The sequence below is a fragment of the Thamnophis elegans genome, chromosome 15 (assembly GCF_009769535.1).
Source record: "Thamnophis elegans isolate rThaEle1 chromosome 15, rThaEle1.pri, whole genome shotgun sequence".
NCBI lineage: Eukaryota > Metazoa > Chordata > Lepidosauria > Squamata > Colubridae > Thamnophis > Thamnophis elegans.
In genome coordinates this window covers 38005983-38026961 of record NC_045555.1, presented here as the reverse complement: position 1 = coordinate 38026961, position 20979 = coordinate 38005983, and the positions used below count along the sequence as shown (strand labels likewise).

Sequence of the window (20979 nt, the reverse complement as noted above, 5' to 3'; positions counted from 1 at the left end):
TAACCTTAGAGCCCAGGCAGAAGCATCGCCTCCTGTGAATCATGACATGCACACGACGGATGAGAAAATGAAAGACAGAGAAGTAGCGAATGAAGGGAGCGATGAAGAGAAAGCTCTAGAGTCCAATAACGTTTCTCAGGCAGAAGGAAAGAAGAAAAAGCAGCGTTCTGGATTTCGAGACCGTAAGGTATGTCTTTGTTAAACTGCATTTATATGAATAAGTGGTCAAGAGCAACCTTTTGACAGGCCATTCATTTTTATTTCTTACTAGCTGATAACTCAGCGTTGCCCCAGTATTTATTTTTCCTAATCCTGTACAGTGGGACTTCAGGTCACAAAAGGTTCTGACCATGATCAAATCGGACCTAAAAATCTGCTAAATGTTTCACTCTGTTCACGAACACATCCTCGGGTGGCGATCAAACAGAGCCGCAGTGATTTCCCCTTCCGCTCCTTTTTGTGTGTGTGCGCACATGCACAGTGAGTGTGTGTGCACATGCACCTAATCGGGCGCTGACCAAAGTCCTGGAACGGATTACAGTTGTGACCGGAGGTAACACTGCATTGGACAGGAAATGGAAGAATGATATCTATATTGTCGCGCAACACCCCACGCTCCCCACGCTTCCCATGCATGATCCTCTCCCCGGTGGCTCATTTTGGGCCTAGTAGGCATCCCTGCTGTCTCCTGGGAGAAAAAACAGGCTGCGGGGGGGGGGTGTGATCGTGCCACACACCGCTGTGCTCCCCCCCCACCATCCCCCGTGCATGTGCGGCAGAGACCCAAAAATCAGCTCGCTGGCAGGAAGCATGCACACATGCACAGTGGAGCTGAGCTGGACTCTGCGTGCCACCTGTGTGCCAGGACACACACACACACTGAGGGGAGTTAGGGGTATCTTACCCCCACAGTATTTTTCTCCAGAGAGTAAATCATCTATTTTCCAAGTTTGGTTGAAATTGCTTGAGGTGTTCCAGAGTTATGCTGGAACATATATATACACACACAGCCATTTTTATATAGAGAGATATCATGTCTTTAGTGTTTTTACAAATAACTCAAGGTGACAAACAAACAACACTCCTTCCTCCTCCTATTTTTACCACTATAACAACCCTGAGGTAGGTTGGGCTAAGAGAGAGAGACTGATTCAATGACATCCCGCTGACTTTCATGGGAAAGGTGGGGCTTGAACTCATGGCCCCTTGCTTTCTAGTTTAGTGCTTTAATCTCTAATAATCCCACAAATATTTTTGAGGATGACAAGGATAAAAAAGAATGGTTTAAACCAGGATGCAAATCAAATGAATCATTATTCATATATGTGGCTGGGGTTTCGATTTTGGATCCCCCCCCCCCCGAGTGTGAATGAGAGAATTGTGGTATCCTAGTTTTGATAGGTGACATTTAAGCCATAAAGTTAGTGCAGGAAATTAAATAATTTTTGCATAACTGACTATCCAGTCTCTAATGAGAAAAATCCCCCCATCTCTTTTGGTAATTGATTCCACTGTGGCATTTGTCATATTATTGGAGGCTTCTTCCCCTAATATTTAGCTGAAGTCTTTAATTTAGATTAACTAAAATCTTTACTTTCTTCGTGCATCTTTTTAGGTGTTTGAAAATCAAGCTGGAATACAAAAGCCATCTCGGAGCCGAATATGTCCTTGTATATCTTTTCATAGGACTTAATTCTAGTTTCCTTGTCATCCTTGTTGCCCTTCTCTGAACATTGTCCAGTTTGTCTGAATTATTAAAGCATGGTGCTCGAAATTGGATTTAGCACTTACAGTGAGATCTGAGTAGTGTTATGATAAGGATGAACTGGAAATTATATTTCTTTGAATGCAACCTAAAATTGCCTTTACCATTTTTTGTAATCATATCACATTTGCTGTGTTGTGTTTAGGCTGCAATCAACTGCTTACTCTAGCATGATTTTGGACAGGTACTATTATCAAACCAGGACTCCCTATCCTCTCTCTGACTGCGCACTTAAAACATCATTGTTTTTACAATATATTCCAGAAACTTCCCAAGTATCAGGATTGAACTAACTAGTTTCTGTTTTTGTCCTTTTTGAAAATTGGGAGAACTTTGTTTCTCCTCCAAACATTTGGTACTTCAGTAGTTATTCAAGATTTTGTAAAAGTAATATATACAAATGCTCAGGCCATCATGAAGTGTTTTAGTACTATAAGATATAGGCTCTGGGAATTTAAATTCATTCAGAGTAAATACGCAGTCCTAATCACCTTTGTTGCGGTCTCAAAATTCAATGCTGTCCTTTCTTAGAAAGGAATGAGGCTTTGGGCTTGAGGGTGAAGGAAGCATATGGAAGAGAAGAGCAGAGTTGGAAGGGACCTTGGAGGTCTTCTAGTCCAACCTCCTGTTTAGGCAGGAAACCCTACACTACTTCAGACAAATGGTTATCCAATCTCTTCTTAAAAACTTCTAGTTTCGGAGCATTCACAACCTTTGGAGGCAAGTTGTTCCACTGATGAATTGTTCTAACTGTGAGGAAATGTCTCTTTAGTTCTAAGTTGCTTCTCTCCTTGATTAGTTTCCACCCTTTGCTTCTTGTCCTGCCCTCAGGTGCTTTGGAGAATAGGTTGACTCCAGTGGTGGGTTTCAAAAATTGTTCAAACCTACTCTGTGGGTGTGGCCTCCTTTGTGGGAGTGGCTTGTCGCCCATGTGACCGGATATGAAGATGCCGATGACACTTGTCAGAACCACCTTAAATTACCTCACACACAGCACTGGCATGCATAAGAATAGGAGGTAAACCTTTTTTAAAAGGCATCTTTGGTTTGCGTTAAAACAACCTCAACACACGCAATGTTCTGATTGCACCACAAACGCAGTAGTCATCCTTATCTTTCACAGAGGCACTGAGGTTTATAAATATGAGCATGATAGTGTAGAATAATCATATCCAAGGACCAGTGGTGGGTTTCAAAAAAGTTTGGAACCTCTTCTGTAGGTGTGGCCTGCTTTCCAGGTCCACTGGTGGAACCTCTTCTAACCGGTTCGGTAGATTTGACGAACCAGTTCTACCGAATAGGTGCAAACTGGTAGGAACCCACCTCTGGTTGACTCCCTCTTCTTTGTAGCAACCCCTGAGATATTGGAACACTGCTATCAGTTCTCCCCTAATCTTTCTTTTCATCAGACTAACCACGCCCAGTTCCAGCAACCGTTCTTCTTATGTTTTAGCCTCCAGCCCCCCAATCATCTTTGTTGCTCTTCTCTGCACTCTTTCTAGAGTCTCCACATCTTTTTCACATCGTGGCAACCAAAGCTAGATGCAGTATTACAAATGTGGCCTTACCAAGGCATTATAAAGATATATTGTCTTTTTTTTTTCATCAGCCAGTTGAGAACAATGGCACAGAAGAGGAAAAGAAGAACTCTTTTCTGGAAGTCTACGAGTGTCCTTTTATTCATTTCTTGCCATTGAAATGATTCTCTCTAAATATGTGTGGATGACTTGCAAGATTGTGTTAATGTAGCCTTAGGGGAAAGTAGAATTCGTTCATCTAATTCTGTTTCCTGTCTGCTTTACCGGGAGAGGAGCTGACATCAATCTTGCAAGCCTGAAAGTACAAACTTTTCTCTGCCACTTTTAACTGCTTGATCCATTAGGCTGGGGTCCTTCCTATGTTTCTTTCTCTGACAGTTAAACTCGGCCTCTGGTTCTCCAATTGTTTCCTAGGCAGTATCTCCTCCCTGCATTCCCCCAAGGTCATATAGACAGCAGGCATCAATCCGTGTTGTTATTATTAAGGATTTATTTTGTCCAATCATTTCTAAATCAAATTATTCTATCTCAGCAGAATGTCTCCTGTGGGAAGCAAACAGGCGTGGAATGACCAATTAGCTTATCAGAAGCCAAGTCATAGGGCTGGACAGAAGATCACCATGCAAACTCCCATAGCTTCTCTGCACTTGTGGTGTGCCTCACCAGCAACCAATAGTAATAGTTAGGCTTATATACCGCTTCATAGGGCTTTCAGTCCTCTCTAAGCGGTTTACAGAGTCAGCATATTGCCCCCAACAACAATCTGGGTCCTCATTTTACCCACCTCGGAAGGATGGAAGGCTGAGTCAACCTTGAGCCTGGTGGGATTTGAACAGCCAAACTGCTGAACTGCAGTCAGCTGAAGTAGCCTGCAGTGCTGCATTTAACCACTGCGCCACCTCGGCTCTTAGATCCTCATGCATCCTCCCCAAACCCCTCTGTACTCACACTGCGCTCATCCTGCCACTTGTGCACCGTTGTGCACAGAAGTAGTATTCAGCCGGTTCGGATCGGTTCGAGCAAACCGGTAGCGGAAATTTTGTGTAGTTCAGAGAACCGGCAAATGCCACCTCTGGTTGGCCCCGTCCTCCCTCCCCTGTCGTTTCCTGTCCTATAGTCCCTTATTTTTTTAGCTCAGCTGATTTGCGCAGCAGAGCAGATTGCCGCTCCTCAGCTGAGCTAAAAAACACCTCAGCTCACCAGCGCTGACACCAAAGGCGGTCTTCAAGTGCTGCACACATGCGCCGAGCACACACTCATAGAATCGGTAGAAAAAGATTTGGAATCCCGCCACTGGTTATGCACCTTGTTGAGCTTACTTGTGCTCATTGCAGGGGTGGGTTTCAACCGGTTCGCGGCGGTCCCTGCGAACCGGTTGGTCGCCAAACCCGGAAGTAAGTAACTTCCGGGAACGGCGAAGGGTGCGCCCGCCCGCCCGCGGTCCTTACCCGGTTTTGACGAGTTCTGCGCTTCCACGCATGCGCAGGACGCAGACAGCGCTTGCGCGATCGTCCAGGAGCAGCTGGAGCGTTGCGCAGACGCTAGTACGCATGCGTGCACCGCGCGCGTGCACAAGGACGCTGCCGGCCCCGTTCCAACCGAACCAGTTGGAACGGGGCGAGAAACCCACTCCTGGCTCATTGCTACACCTCTCTGGTCACCAATGCACCCTCATGCACCTTTCCCCACCTGGCAGCAACCACCCAAGCCGTGCTTTGCAGGAGATGACTAGACTGAGCTTGAGGGCAGAGTCAAATGGATCATCACTTTGGAATTGCCATGCTTCCACTAGAGACCTAAGTCCAACTCCTGGTGAATTCTATTGACTCTTATCCAGCGCCAATTTGACTTAGATCAGATTCTTACCATGAAATAAATTCATGGTCCTTTTGAACTCTATCCTGGCTCCTGGTTTCTTGCACTTGACATGCTGCCGTTTGAAGATTGCAAATATTCATCAATAACTATAGATATCAGAAACTATCTTTACAGATTAAAAGAGTTGGAAGGGACCTGGTAGGTCATCTAGTCCAACCCCCATACCCAAGCAGGAGACCCTACCACACCATTTCTGACAGATGGCAGTCCAGTCTCTTCTTGAAAGCTTCCGGTGATGAAGCTGCCACAACTTCCAAAGGCAAATCCTCTTCCATTGGATGATTGCTCTCACTGTCAGAAAATGTATCCTTCTTTCTAGGTTGAATCTCTCCTTGTTCAATTTCCTTCCCTTATTCCTCGCCTGGCCTTCGGGTGTCTTGGAAAATAGCTTGACCCCTTTCGTCTCTGTGACAACTCTTCAGATATTGGAATGCTGCTATCATGTCTGCCCCTGGTCCTTCTCTTCACTCGACTAGCCATGCCCAGTTCCTGCAACCATTCATCGTATGCTTTAGCCTCCAGTCCCCTAAACACCCTGTTTGCTCTTCTCAGCACTATCTATTTACTTTTCCATGCTGATAACCACTTGCTTTAGAATTTTCTTGCAATTTTTCTTTTTCTTTTATGGTTATCATTTTATCATATGCTGGTCTTCTATTGTGTTTGGTCCTGGATCGAGAATTCATTTTGATTGATTGAATGATTGATTGGAACAAGGCAGGGGAGTTAAACTGTGATGGTATTTTCTTACTGGAAAAGCTTCACTCACAAAATAGGGCTGATTGTCACTTTTATTTCAATGCCAAGTTTAACTGCCTTCTAATTATTTCTTCATGATGGTGCTGTTTTGTTGTCTGCTCTGTTGTTTTTGTGCTTAATTTGTTTTCGTTTTTTCAGAATGTCCCACTATTTCAAGACTGAAACCTAATTTGGCTTTTATGTCTTTTGCCTGGAGGGTAGATTCATAATACTGATAGATAAATAGATCTTATCAACTCAGCTTGGGCCTTTAGATATAATTATATATTTCTGTCAAAAGATCACTTACCCTTAAAAAAAAATATGGCTAAACTATTGGAATTTAGAGAATTTTCACATCCAGTATTTTTTTCTTTTTAGGTGATGGAATATGAAAACAGGATCCGAGCTTACTCTACTCCAGATAAAATCTTTCGATACTTTGCCACATTGAAAATCATCAGTGAGCATGGAGATTCAGAAGTATTTATGACCCCACAAGATTTTGTGCGATCTATAACACCAAATGAAAAGCAACCAGAAAGTAAGTCGCCTTGGATACTGTGATGGAAAATAGAAGGCTGTGAGGCACACCCAGTAATTCTAGTTCAGTGTTTCTCAACCTTGGCCAACTTGAAGTCCCATGGACTTCAACTCCCAGAATCCCCCAGCCAGCACAGCTGGCTGGGGAATTCTCAGAGTTGAAGTCCACGGGACTTCAAGTTGGCCAAGGTTGAGAAACACTGTTCTAGTTATTTCCTTCTTTGTAAAAACTACTGAGATTGATTTCCTGTAGCTGTGCAATTTTATGCCAGTGGCCATTTCTCAGTTTCTCCCACCTCATTTTTAATGTTCCCCAGCACATGGTTTTAAACAGTTACTGAGATAATCTTTAGTAATGGACTAAAACAGCCTTATAAACGTTTTTTATTGCAGTTAAGATCTAGCCAACGTGTTGTAAAAATAATGTGGGTAATTGGCACTAGGTTGTATATGACTCTTTGTGAGCATGAAGTTTTTAAAAGCTTTCTCTAGCTTAGTATCTGCCACATTTTATTTGTCTACCATTCCTATTATTTGCAAATGGTCTTGTGGGAGACAGACAGTTATAAGATAGAGATGTACATCAATATGAATCAATCCAATAGAGGACAAAGGTCTTCATTGAAAGTCATCGGTATACTATGGTGCAGTGTAGCATAGTATCATACTATATAATCCAATATTGCATTTTAAGTATCCATTTCCGCCCCCTCCCTCCCAAAATTAATTTCTTCCTGAAAGGAAGCCAACCAGTAAACAGTTGTACGAATAGCTGGATTTAGTGTGACTTTTAATCCATAGAAATGTGGCACACAGATCTCAAAAGTGATCATTCAGTGATCATTCATCACAAAGTAGATCAATTTGCGTATTTTGGACTGCTGATTCCTATTGTGCTGGCTAATGACTGCAATTGAATTTGAATTGAATTGAATTTATTGCATATGTATGCCGTCCTTTTCCCCCAAGGGGACTCAGGGCGGCTCACAATCCAAGTCAGGGAAGGGGGGTACAGATAAGGGATAAAAAGACGAACAGAACAATACATAATTTAAAAGCACACAACAACCATACCATTCGAGGGAGGGGGGCAAAAGCTCTTTAGCCCCAGGCCTGTCGGAACAGCCAGGTTTTAAGGGCTTTGCGGAAGGCCTGGAGGGTGGTGAGGGTTCGAATCTCCACGGGGAGTTTGTTCCAGAGGGTCAGAGTAGCCACAGAGAAGGCTCTCCTCCGGGTAGTCGCCAGTCGGCATTGGCCGGCGGATGGAATTCGGAGGAGGCCTAATCTGTGGGATCTGATCGGTCTATTGGAGGTAATTGGCAGCAGGCGGTCTCTCAAGTACCCAGGCAATGAAGCATTTCATTTATTAAATCCTGTTATATCAGTATTGTTGATTTTTTTTATCAACTTAACATGAAACGTATTTGTAAAATAATAATGTTGGAAGGGACCTTGGAGAGCTTATAGATCACAGGTGTCCAACTCGCAGCGTCACATTGCTGTCACATGACGTTTCGCGATGGTTTTCCCATTGGGGAGCTGGAGTGGGTGTGGCCTGCATGTGACGCATCCAGCCCGCGGGCTCCCAGTTTGACACCCCCGTTCTAGATCATGCCACATTAATCCGTATAACATCCCAGACAAATAGCTATCCTGTTTGAAAGTCTTGGAAGATGCTTGTCCTATTGGGACAAACTGAATATATAAAATAGATAGTAGAAATAGTAGAAATACACCGAAGGGAGGAGTAGAGGGATAGAAGAAAGAGGGGTAGAGAGGGTGGGAGAGAGGATGGGAGGGAGGGTGAGAAGGAAGGGAGGGGTGTACTGGGAGAGAGGAGTGGTAGAGGGGGAGGGGAAGTAGGGTAGAGGGGAATATTGGAGGGAAGAAGGAAAGTTGGAGGGGGGCGAAAGAAAGGGTGTATGGAGGGTCAAAGAGGTACATTGGGTTTGTATTTTGGGGGGTATTATTGACAAGATGAATGGCTGTGTTTATTGTTTAATGTTATATGGCCCCGGTTATGCACAGTATATATGTGACTGTACGAAATGAAAATGGAAAATAAAAACACATTTACAATAGAAAGTCTTGGAAGATGGAGCAGCAGGTTGTTCTACTGTTCAGTTGTTCTCACAATCAGGAAATTCCACCTTATTTTGTGTTTGTATCCCACTCTGAAAAGTTTCCACGCACTGCCCCTTATCCTGTTTTGGGAATTATGGAGAATAAATACGTACCCTCTTTCTGTGACAACCCTTCAAGAAATTTAAAGGTTGTTGTCATCTTTCTTGATTATCTTTTCTTCTTTAGGCTAAACATAATCCAGTTCTTGTGCCATTTAGAAAAGTATCTATTCATATATTACTGCATTGTTAGGGATATTGCTTTTAAATTATTGGCATCCATTATCACTAGGTAAAAATGATGACTTTCCTTATAACAATATAGAAGGAGGTTCAAGAAATATTAATTGTCCCAGGGTTGCTAATGTCACTGTTCTGTCTTTTTGTATTGTCCACCTAATTGGCTTGATTTTATTCTTTTAATGATAATTAGTGGAAACCATTACATATGAGGTGTGTAACAGTAAACGTTTCATACACACCAGCCATCCCTTCACAAAGCTGTGAAGGGATGACAGACATATACTGTATTTTTCGGAGTATAAGACGCACTTGAGTATAAGGCGCACCAAGATTTTGAAGAGGCAATTTAAAAAAAAGTTTTTGCACTCTGCAGACCTCCCCAAAACGGCCCATTTTTTGCAAAAACGGACCAGTGTTTTTTTTTTTCCAAAAAAAGGGCATGAATAGCCTTTAGAGGCTTGTAGAGTGCTCCTGGGGGGTGGGATGGGGCCAAAAATGAGCAAAAAACGGTCAGTTTTTTGCTCATTTCTGCCCTCCCCAGTCCCCAGAAGCACTCTGAAAGCCTCCTAAAGGTTATGCATGGCCATTTTTGTGAAGGGGGTGGGGTTTCGGGAGGCAAAAAATGCTGTATTTAGTGATAAGTCGCACCCAGATTTTCAGCCTCTTTTTTGTGGGAAAAAAGTGTGTCTTATACTCTGAAAAATACGGTGTGTGTATGTATGTACGTATGTATGTATGTGTGTGTGTGTATGTATGTGTGTATGTATGTTTTTGTGTGTGTGTGTATATATATGTGTGTATATATATATATACACACACACATACACATATACATACATACATACATACACACACACACACACACACACACGTTTCGTAAATTTTCACGGGTGTAGGTATGCTGGTCTTGTTGTATTGGGTCTTTTCCCGTGTAAGATTGAGATTGTCTTGGCAACGTTTCAGTGAGGTCTCACTCGCCATCTTCAGGCTGGTGTTTTTGGCTTAAAGCGTGGCTGGAGCTGCCGTTTTTCTATAAATCTTGGTAGAGTGCTGGCGTTGTTTCAGTAAGTGGATTGATTGGATGTGTGGCTGTATCATGATTGGTAGATTGGTGCTGATTGGTGCTGGCTGTGGGTCTGTTGTTGTTTTGTGTTGTAATAGCCTGGGTGGTGGGTGGGGCTCGTTTGTTTACCAGGGCTGGTTTCCAGATGTCTGGTAGGCGGGAGGTATCGTCACGTTTATTCATGTTGTGGGGGTGTTCCTCTATTTTGATAGCTTCCATAATTATTCTCTTGTTCAAGTGTTCAGTTTTGGAGATTAATTTGGTTCCTTCAAAATTAATTTCATGTCCTGTAGCTTTAAGGTGCTGAAAAAGGGAGGAAGTTTTTTTCTTTTTTTCTTACTGCGTTCTTGTGTTCTACGATGCGTGCATTCATTCTCCTGTTCGTTTGTCCTATGTATGTTGCAGGGCAGATTTTGCGTGGTATTTCGTAGACTCCTTGGTTTTCGAGCTGGATTTTGTCTTTGGGGTTTCTTAAGATGTTGGCTATTTTCAGTGTTAAAAGCTTTCTTGATATTGTGTTTGTGAAGAAAACAACAATGGACCCACAGCCAGCACCAATCTACCAATCATGATACAGCCACACATCCAATCAATCCACTTACTGAAACAACACCAGCACTCCACACACCTATACACACATACATACATACACACACACACCTTTAATTCAAGGTATTATATGTTAATTATGCTTCCACTTTTTCTTTAAAGAGGTTATAAAATGCATGATTTTATTCTATGCGAAAAAAATCGAACCCATTTTCCAAACTCCTATTCCCAACTAAAACCTAAAGAAGAAAAGAAAACTTAAATAAATGTACTTAAAGAAGTGTTTCCTCTACTTCAGTGTTTCTCAACCGTAGCTACTTGAAGATGTGTGGACCTCATCTCCCAGAATTCCACAGTCAGCCAACTCCCAGAATTCCACTGCTCTAGTTCCCCAATCCCAACATGCTGGCTAGGGAATTCTGGGAGTTGAAGTCCACTCATCTTAAAGCTGCCAAATGTCAAAAGTTCCATTTTATTAGAGATGTCATATTGGCTGAATGAAGGGGAAGGGACGCAGTGGCTCAGTGCCTAAGACGCTGAACTTGTTGATCAGAAAGGTCTGCAGTTTGGTGGTTCAAATCCCTAAGGCCGCGTAACGGAGTGAGCTCCTGTTAATTTGTCCCAGCTTCTGCCAACCAAGCAGTTCGAAAGCACGTAAAAATGCAAGTAGAAAAATAGGGACCACTTTGGTGGGAAGATAACAGCGTTCCATGCACTTTCAGCGTTTAGTCATGCTGGCCACATGACCATGGAAACATCTTCGGACAGCTCTTTGGCTTAGAAACAAGATGAGCACTGCTCCCTAGAGTCAGGAACGATTAGCACACATGTGCGAGGGGAAAGTTTACCTTTACCTTTATTGGCTGAAAACCAGAATCTGAAAGTTTCCAGGTTTTCCCCACCCAAAAGAAAGTTCAAGTCCCTGTCCAATATCCACATGTCTGTCACGTGGTCCAATCAGGCACCATCCAAAACTGGAGATGCCTCTCATTCATTTCATCGCAGCTGCAGAGCAAAGTGGCCTTGACTGTGAGAAAAGAATGTTATTTTGGCTATATATCACCCATACTCCATATAATCCCTCCTCCCATTTCCCCACAGTAGAAAATGTGGCAAGCCTGAAGGCCCAAACGTAAAAGATGACTTCCAGGCCTGACACCAAATTTGAAAAACACTGCTCCATATTTTCATTAAGCAAAGCCTTTTGTAATCTCTTAAGGGCAACTACTATTTGCCTTACTATATGAAAATAAGGACATGTGTTTTTCTATACAGGCCAGACTTCCTCAAACTCTGATCCCATCCAAGTGTGCTGTTTCCAGCTACATGATTAACGGTTATAGTAGCTGGGAGATGACAGGAGTGCAATTGAAGGAACAATGAATGGGGGGGGGGAAGCATACCTAGAGGGGTGGGTTTCAACCGGTTCGCGGCGGTCCCTGCGAACCGGTTGGTCGGCAAACCCGGAAGTAACTTCCGGGAACGGCGAAGGGCCCATCCGCCCGCCCGCGCTCCTTACCCGGTTTTGACGAGTTCTGCGCTTCCACGCATGCGCAGGACACATACACCGCCTGCGCGATCCTCCAGGAGCAGTTGGAGCATCGCACAGACGCTAGTACGCATGCGTGCATCATGCGCATGCACGAGGATGCCGCCGGCCCCATTCCAACCGAACCGGTTGGAACGGGGCGAGAAACCCACCCCTGCATACCTAGCTGCAGGTAAATGATGTTGATATAGTTAGGAGGAGGTGGAGTGATTAAAGTCAAAGATTTATTATAGAAACCTGTAGAACTAGATAGAAAATTAACCTACTATACCGTAAGGTTACTTTCTGTTATTTTTTTCATGTTTGATTTGATATCTAAGGCTTAAGTGATGCATTTTCTTTAAAGAAACTGCCAAAAATGTCATTTTCAAAATATGGTAATAACGCTGTTTGGTTTTATTCCCAGATTTAGGTCTTGATCAATTTGTGGTGAAACGCTACGATGGAAAGGTGAGATTTCTAAATCTTTGTGTGCATGCTAATTGTCTTTTCAACAATGGTGTTGTGAGGAGGGGGATGGGGAGGGTGAAAAGATGTCCCCTTTCCCCCCTATTCCATGTATAAAATAAGCAAAGGCCTATCGATTTTCCAAGCAGACAATATTCTTTTTTTCTGGCTCATTATAATTAATGTAACTACATCTAAATTCTTAGGAGTTTTTCTACCGACTTTTACGAGACACTAGAACAGTGTTTCTCAACCTTGGCCACTTGAAGATGTCTGGACTTCAACTCCCAGAATTCCCCAGCCAGCATTTTCTGGCTGGGGAATTCTGGGAATTGAAGTCCAAACATCTTCAAGTAGCCAAGGTTGAGAAACACTACACTAGAAGCTTCAAAGTAAAAAATAAATGGCTTGCTTTCTACTATTTATGCTGTGTCATTGCAGCAAAATTGCTACTCCAGTTTCCTCTTCATTGTAGAGTTCACATTGTCCTCTTCATTGTAAGTTAACTTCATTGTAAGTTCACGTATACGAATTTTCAGGAATTTATTTTTTCCTGCCTCAAAAAAATGGAATATGTAAAATGGCCCCCATTTTTCTCTTGAAAATGGAAATAGGAAGGTGTTAACCTTTGCTAACCTATTCATTGCACTGGGTATCAATATCCAGATTCACTGTATATATTTAAGCACCACAGTGAATTAGGATATTGATATCCAGTGAGGGTATTATTGTGGCCCGCCAGTGTCCAGAGGATCTGGCAGCAGATTCGGACAGTGAGGAGGAGGTTGGGGAGGAACATGGGCCAGTCTGGGAGTCTGGGGAAGGCTCTGACGAGGGCTCTGCATCAAAGGCAGAGATGGGGCCAAGGCTGTCTGACAGTTATTAGCTGCCTTCCGAGTCGAACATCAGTGGGGCAGAAGAACAACTGGAGCCTGTTCCCGATGTACACATGCGCAGAGCTGCCAGGAGAAGGGAACAGCTAAGGAACAAGAGCGGACTCGGGAGTAAAGGCACAGGTGGATTTGGATTTGGATTTTATTCAATTTGTAGGCCGCCCTATTCCCCGAAGGGACTCAGGGCGGCTGAACAAAGCCAAGGGAGGGGAAATTACAAAAGTAAGACAAAGACAAACAGACAATACAAACAATTTAAAAGCACAACAGACACAGCAAATTTGAGTGGGTGGGGGCACTCAACCCCAGGCTTGCTGGGACAGCCAGGTCTTCACGGCCGTCCGGAAGGCCTGAAGGGTGGAGAGGGTCCGAATCTCCACGGGGAGCTCGTTCCAAAGGGCCGAGGCAGCCACAGAGAAGGCCCTCCTCCGAGTAGTTGCCAGCCGACATTGGCTGGCAGATGGAATACGGAGGAGGCCTAATCTGTGGGATCGAATGGGTCTGTGGGAGGTAATCGGCAGAAGGTGGTCTCTCAAGTACCCAGGTCCAATACCATGTAGGGCTTTATAAGTAATAACTAGCACCCTGAAGCGTATCCGGAGACCAATCGGTAGCCAGTGCAGCTCGGGGAGGATAGGTGTACCAGCGTGCACCCACAATCACTCGCGCGGCTGCATTCTGGACCATCTGGAGTCTCCGAACACTCTTCAAGGGCTGCTCCATGTAGAGGTGGAGGGTGAACGGCCTCTCCCATAGGGAATAAAGAGGAGTGAAAGGGGAAGGGAGTTTCCAGGAGACAATCAGTTTAATTTATTAAGAGTGAAGATCTGTTCCTGACTTCTTGCCAAGTATAGTCTGCCACAGAGTGGCGTTTGGAAGATATCGGCCTGGCAGCTCTCCAAGCCTGATAAAGGTCTGTGGTTGTGATATCTCTTGAAAGACTGTTGGCTGGGACTTTGCTGGAGAGGAATTCACTTTGGGGTTTTATCGGGACAAGGAGTTGGCTTTGTGCTTGGATAGCCTAGTTCACAACAGGTGCAGTGAATATGGTCGCAAAGGGCATCCTATTTCCATTTTCAAGAGAAAAATGGGAAACATAACTTTTCGGATTTTTGCTCTTCTTTCTCTCTTTCCTCTGAGGCAAACTTCCCTTTTTTTCCCAGAGATAGGATAGAGTTCCCACCACCTGCTTAGGGATAGCAGAAAGAAGTCTAATATGTAGCTACATTAACTTTCCTCCACGTCATTCTGCTCCTGTTCTGCCTTTTTCCTCAGCACATCTGGATGGGCGGAAGGAATAATTTAAGTTGTCATTGGTGACAGTTTTGAATCATTCAATTTAAGGCCAGTTGCTGCCAGTTTTTATCAGACTGACTGGTAGAACAAGCTGATTAACACAATTATTGGTTATTCTGGAGTGGTGGATTTAATATTTAATATCAGTCTCTGAATGATCAACTTCCTTGTTTGAGAAAGAAACACAGACTTACGCTCCCAATTGAGACCAGAATTCCTCTTGCTAAGCAAGATAGCTGTTGTGTGAGACACATTCAATTTTATGAACCTTTTGCTATGGTTGTTAAGTGAATCACTGTGGTTATTAAATTAATCCCATGTTCATTAAGTAAATCAAGCTTCCCATTGGCTTCGCTTGTCAGAAGTCGGCTGAAAAAATGACAAATGATGATCACAAGCCCCTCCCCTCCATGCTGCAACTGTCATAAATACATGCCAGTTAGAGTCGAGGTGGCGCAGTGGTTAAATGCAGCACTGCAGGCTACTTCAGCTGACTGCAGTTCTGCAGTTCGGCGGTTCAAATCTCACCGGCTCAGGGTTGACTCAGCCTTCCATCCTTCCGAGGTGGGTAAAATGAGGACCCAGATTGTTGTTGGGGGCAATATGCTGACTCTGTAAACCGCTTAGAGAGGGCTGAAAGCCCTATGAAGCGGTATATAAGTCTAACTGCTATTGCTATTGCTATAGTTGCCAAGTGCCCAAATTTTGATTACGTGACCGTGGGAGTTGCTGCAATAGTTGTAAATTCCAGGAGTGGTTGTAAGACACTTTTTTTCAATGCTGTGGTAACATGGATTGGCCACTACACAAATGGATACAAGTTGAGGACTACCTATATAATTTAAAGTGTGCAGTCAAACTACTGTTATTTTTTTTTAAATGTGTACGCTGCTCTTTGAAACAGTTTTCTCCCAAATGCTCCAATATAAGACTTATGATATTTGGCCACATACAGATGTGTTCACATTTTTCTAATGTGTAGTAAGCTCTAAATAAGTAGAACAGTTTGCCTTTTTCTGAAATACTGCATTAGATTTTTTAGATATTTATTATTTTATGAGCCCTTGTGTCACCCAGTTTATTCTTTCATCGTAAAAGAACAAATGTCTTAACTGTGGTTAATTTGAACTGGAATTGCAGAGTGATTTTAGGTATGTTTGAAAAGACAGTTTACGTATCTCTTCATAGTGTTTCTGTTTGGGAGGATGGGCGCTTCAGACAATTCACTGGGTCTGGGACTTCACCTTAAAGATTTGGTTGTGCTGAAAAAAACATTTCAGTGGTTTCCCCATTTTTTTCCTGATTTATCTCATTCATATTACTTTAAAATTACATTGCTTTTCTGAGCTTAATAGAACAGTTTCTCTTGGTATGCATTCCAAGAGAGGGAAAACTTAAATTAGCAATATATGCACAGCTTTAATTGTCAGTGCTGTATGCATATTTATATGTTGCTGCTTTTCCTTTGAAATCTACAATTATTTGAAAAAATTGTGACAGATGGTGTGGCTTATCAGGAGAAGTAATTATTTGTATAACCATGTCTGTGCCTTTTAGTACACCCAGAAGATGAGATATTAGCATATATTTTAGTAGATTTGTTCTCCAGATAACTGGGCCAGCTGCCAAAGATTCATTGGAATCTCAGGTTAACCATGAAGTCAGCCATTAATTTTAAGTGCCAATGGATAATTGGGTTAATTTGCAGTTCTGCACTGAGGTTATTATGAAGGAAAATGGGTTCCAAAGGACCATCTGTTTCTCCAGCCTAGTTCCTGAGGTGTGTTAGGGCACAGGTACAGCTTAGACTACCTTGATAAGATTGATAAGAGCCGTGGTGGCACAGTGGTTAGAATGCAGTATTGCAGGCTACTTCTGTTGATTGCCAACTGCCAGGAGTTCAGCAGTTCGAGTCTCACGGGCTCAAGGTTGACTCAGCCTTCCATCCTTCCGAGGTCAGTAAAATGAAGATGACCCAGATTGTTGGGGGCAATATGCTGACTCTGTAAACTGCTTAGGGAGGGCTGTAAAGCACTGTGAAGCGGTATATAAGTCTAAGTGCTATTGCTAAGTGCTATTGATGTCTATCATTCAACATGTGGAAGACACCAAGCTGGAGAAGAAGAGGAATGATTGGTAACTTTCTAACTTTCTTCCTAACTGCTATTAGGAAGAAAGCATTGCTTTTTTCTTATAAAAGTTGTTTTATATCTCAAACTGGAGATGACGGTGGAGGGCAATTTGGCTGCAACATTCATCACCTCATTTTGACAAGGTTGACCCAACTGATCTGCTTGGCTAGGTGGTTGTTCCCTCCCTACCTCAATGCTTCGTGTATGTGTTCTCTCAAAGTTACATGATCACCGGAAGAGGACAACCAGATAGAAGAAAATATGATTTTTTGCTCAAGGGCGAATCTATGACCTGTTGGCTTCTTCTTCTTGACTCTGCTGAAACTTGAAGGCTTTATTTTTGTTGCCATAAATTGAAAGTACTGAACTAGACTGTTATATAGATTCCTTCTTGTTGTGGTCTGCGGAGTTGGCAGCAGAGTTGGACAGTGAAGAGGTTGGGGAGGAACATGGGCCAGCCCTGGAGTCTGGGGAAAGCTCGGATGAGGGCTCTGCGTCAGAGGCAGCGTGGGGGCCAAGGCCATCTGGTAGTGATGTGCTGCCTCCGAAGCCTCCAGAGTCTGACATCAGCGAGGCAGAAGAACAGTGTGAGCCTGTTTCCAGTGTGCATAGAGCTGCCAGAAGGCAAGAGCAGTTAAAGCAAAAGGGGTGACTCAGGAGTAAGGCTTGGAGGTGATTGGCCCCTCCCATAAGACATAAAAGAGGAGCAAACAGATGTGAGCCTTTGAAGGAAGCAGTTTTGTTCATTCTGATTGGTTCAAACTCTGAGAAGCTCTGTTTGACTCTGTGCTCCGTTGGGCCTTGCAAAACTAAAAGATGGGTGCTTATCAGCATTACCCTGAAAGACTGTGGCAGACATCTGGAGGACTCTTCACAGACTGTTTGTGACTCATTACAGGCTGTGAATGACCCTAAAGAGGGTTTTGGGGACTAAGGGTGTGATTTATGCTTCATCAGGAAGCCTAGTTCAGAACATTTCTGTTCTTGATATTGTAGCAGGGCAACTGATAAATACCATTGATTTCCTCCCCTTTATTTGTTGCTTCTAAGGAGTTCAGCAATTCTTTCTTCCCGAAATGTTAACTTGCTATTCTTTTTATTCTGCCGTTCCTGCCATTATGATGTACATGATGTTTTGTGTTGGTTTATTTTTTCCTATCGTTGTAACAAACCTTTGCTGATTTTCTTCCTTTTCTTCCTAACCTTTACCCCCTCTTCTCAGGATTTTTGGCAGGTACTGACTTGTCAGCATGTGCTTTAACCAGTTTGTGCTTCAGATCCCATATCCACCCCTTTTAAAAGGGACAGCATATATATATCTATATATCTATATATCTATATACACACATATTTACCTTTTTCTCCATCATCCGTCTTAAAATAGAAGTTTTCTTTATTTGGACTGTGCTACTTAAACAAATTAAAATATGGGCCTTTCAAACTTTTTTGATAGAAAAAAAGTACTAAAGGGAATTAATTACTAAGCTATTTCATATACTGTACAGGTTCCCCCACCACAGTCACTAAATCAGTGTTTCTCAACCTTGGCAACTTGAAGATGTCTGGACTTCAACTCCCAGAATTCCCCAGCCAACGAATGCTGGCTGGGGAATTCTGGGAGTTGAAGTCCGGACATCTTCAAGTTGCCAAGGTTGAGAAACACTGCACTAGATGCTATTTCATTACCAGGTTTAACAGCTTCCTGGATGCATTTTATGAACCTTTTCTATTCCTCAACCAAATGAAATAATAATTTTTCTTTACGATGAGAGCAATAAAACACGTTGATTTAAAGTATTGAATATTTATGCCCTGTAAAAATAGGAAGGAAAGAAAAATAGAAAAGTTGATTTAAGGAACAGGGCATTTCCTTGAGCACAGTTGTGTTCAACATAGTACTGGAACATTTTTTTCCAATATAACAAATTTCCATTATCAGTTTCCTTGAGATAATAACTTTAGCTCCTTTGACACATTTCATTTTTCTCCCCCACACAATTTTTACTGAGAAACAAGCCATTTGAATTAAAAAGAAGACATGTTTAGAAATCCACTGTTAGTTTCTCAACTGCATTTCAGGACCATCCTATCATAACAAGTAGTTCTCAGTGAATTATGAAGGAATGAGCTTTAGAGAAAAGCTGCCTATAGATTCTACTTGAGATTACATTAAAAGGGAGGTGTGCAATTAGTTTTCCCAAGGGGACACATGAGAAACTTAGACAGTTGTGGAGGACCAAACCATGTGTAAATTGAAAAAAACAGTTGTCTTCAAAATAAAACGTTGGTCAGACAGGGAATGCCAAAGGGCCAATTGTGCCCAGGAGCTGTAAAAAGCCCAGGTGCGTATTAAAACTGTTTTGCTGTTAATATTGTCTTTTTAAAAATGAAAACAGCATTAGGAAAAAAAAAAAAAGATAAGTAGGACACTGTTTCCAATGCAGAATAAATTATATCTGCAAGTGCTAGATTTCCTCCCAGTGCAAATCCCACTTCCAGAAGTGGGTTTTTTCTTCAACAGACATTCAGATCATAGATATCACCCTTCCCCAGTCCTCCTCCAGGAGCCAACCCTAAAGTAGTCTTTGATTTCGGGCCACAATTGGAACCGGAATTTCTGTTGCTAAATGAAGGGATCGTAAAGCATGAGTCATAAGACTACATCACTTAGTGATGGCAATCTGACAATCTCATTGCTATTGTAACTCCAGATGTGTTAAATGGGAAGCAGATGTGAGTTCCAGGTAAGGAATACAGGAGTTGAGCGAATGCAGTTCGGGGGGGGGGGCAGGGAAATAGCATGTAGGGCCACATGTGCCAGGCACAAAGAGCCCTTTCTGTGGGCATGCGCACTGTTGCCAGCTGCTCTTTGGGTTTCCGGCCTACGCATATGTACTGGCCAGCTGGTCTTCATGCGTGCTGGAGTGCCGGAAACCCGAAGACCACCTGGCCGGTGCGCATATGTGTGCCAGCCACCTGATCTTCAGGTTTCCGGGGCTCCGGTGCGCACAAAGACCAGATGGCATGTACATCGGAAATCTGAAGACTAGGTGGGCCGCCCACGCATGCACACAGGCCAGCTGGTCTTCGGGTTTCTGGCTGTCTGGTGCATGCACGTTTCAATTTGGGCACTCAGTGCAGAAAAGTTCCGGCATCACTGATGTAGGGTATGTGCATGCATCTGTGTAAGTATAGGAAGACGGGTCACTGACAAAAGGGCGAACGACAAAAGCGCGCCCGACTAAACCGCGGTGACAAAACTGCGAGTTCTAAAGTGTGCCGACGAATGAGCGCTGAAGCACGGCGACAACAGCGTGGTGACAGAAGCGCGCTGTAAACACAACCTTAAACCTAACCCGAACCCTAACCCTAACCCTAACCCAAAACCTAACCCTAAACCTAACCCTTACCTTAACTTAAATTGCGCTTCTGTTGGCGCGTTGTTGTCGCTACATTGACGTCGCGTTGATGATGATGTGATTTTTGCGCCGTGGTTTTGTCGGCGCGGTTTTGTCGTGCGCGCATTTGTCGGGTCACATAGGACGACCAAGGAAAAACTACATTGTGGCTCAAGAATTTCTTAGTACGCCATCACTCTGGGACTGCAAGAAGTCTTCAGCTGCAGCTTCTCCTGGAAGCCTCAGCTGTCCTAGCCCAGCACCAGCCACAAGCTCTGCCCCCTTGCCACCCTGTACTCTGAGACCCCTGCTACCCTGCGCTCCATCGCCCTAGCTGACCTTTGCCATCTTCCTGTTCCCACTGCTGATGAGGCATGCCCAGTCTGCCCCTTCATGAAGCCGCTGCTGGCCACATGAAGCCATTATTGCTAGATCATGTGAGGAATCTGTCACGGATAGACCAGAGGAAGAAAGCCTCAGGCGGCCAACAGCTGTCTTGGTCAGTAGAGGGAGAGAGATAATGGCAAAAGTCAAGTAAGGCTTCAGGTGCCATGGAGTGTATTGTATTTGTATTTGTATTTATTATACTTGTATGCCGCCCTATTCCCGGAGGGACTCAGGGCGGCAAACAAACACATGGGGAAGGGGGCAATACAAAAACGAACGAGACAAAACAGGATACAAAGACAAATTAAAAACTTACACAACAATCAGCAATTCAAGTGGGGCTGGGAACTCATCAGCCCCAGGCCTGCCGGAACAGCCAGAGGTCTTGACGGCTTTGCGGAAAACCTGAAGGATGGTGAGGGTCCGAATCTCCACGG

General features: G+C 43.5%; 1 protein-coding gene across 1 annotated transcript in view; it reads left to right on the top strand.

The window, feature by feature from the left end:
- The window catches only part of MICU1 (mitochondrial calcium uptake 1), a 199730-nt gene that overhangs the window by 60789 nt on the left and 117962 nt on the right, over positions 1 to 20979 (top strand). Inside the window, exons 3-5 of the mRNA XM_032232122.1 lie at positions 10 to 187; positions 6301 to 6463; positions 12396 to 12439. Coding sequence (XP_032088013.1) covers positions 10 to 187; positions 6301 to 6463; positions 12396 to 12439 — 385 coding nt within the window. The remainder of the gene's footprint in view (positions 1 to 9; positions 188 to 6300; positions 6464 to 12395; positions 12440 to 20979) is intronic.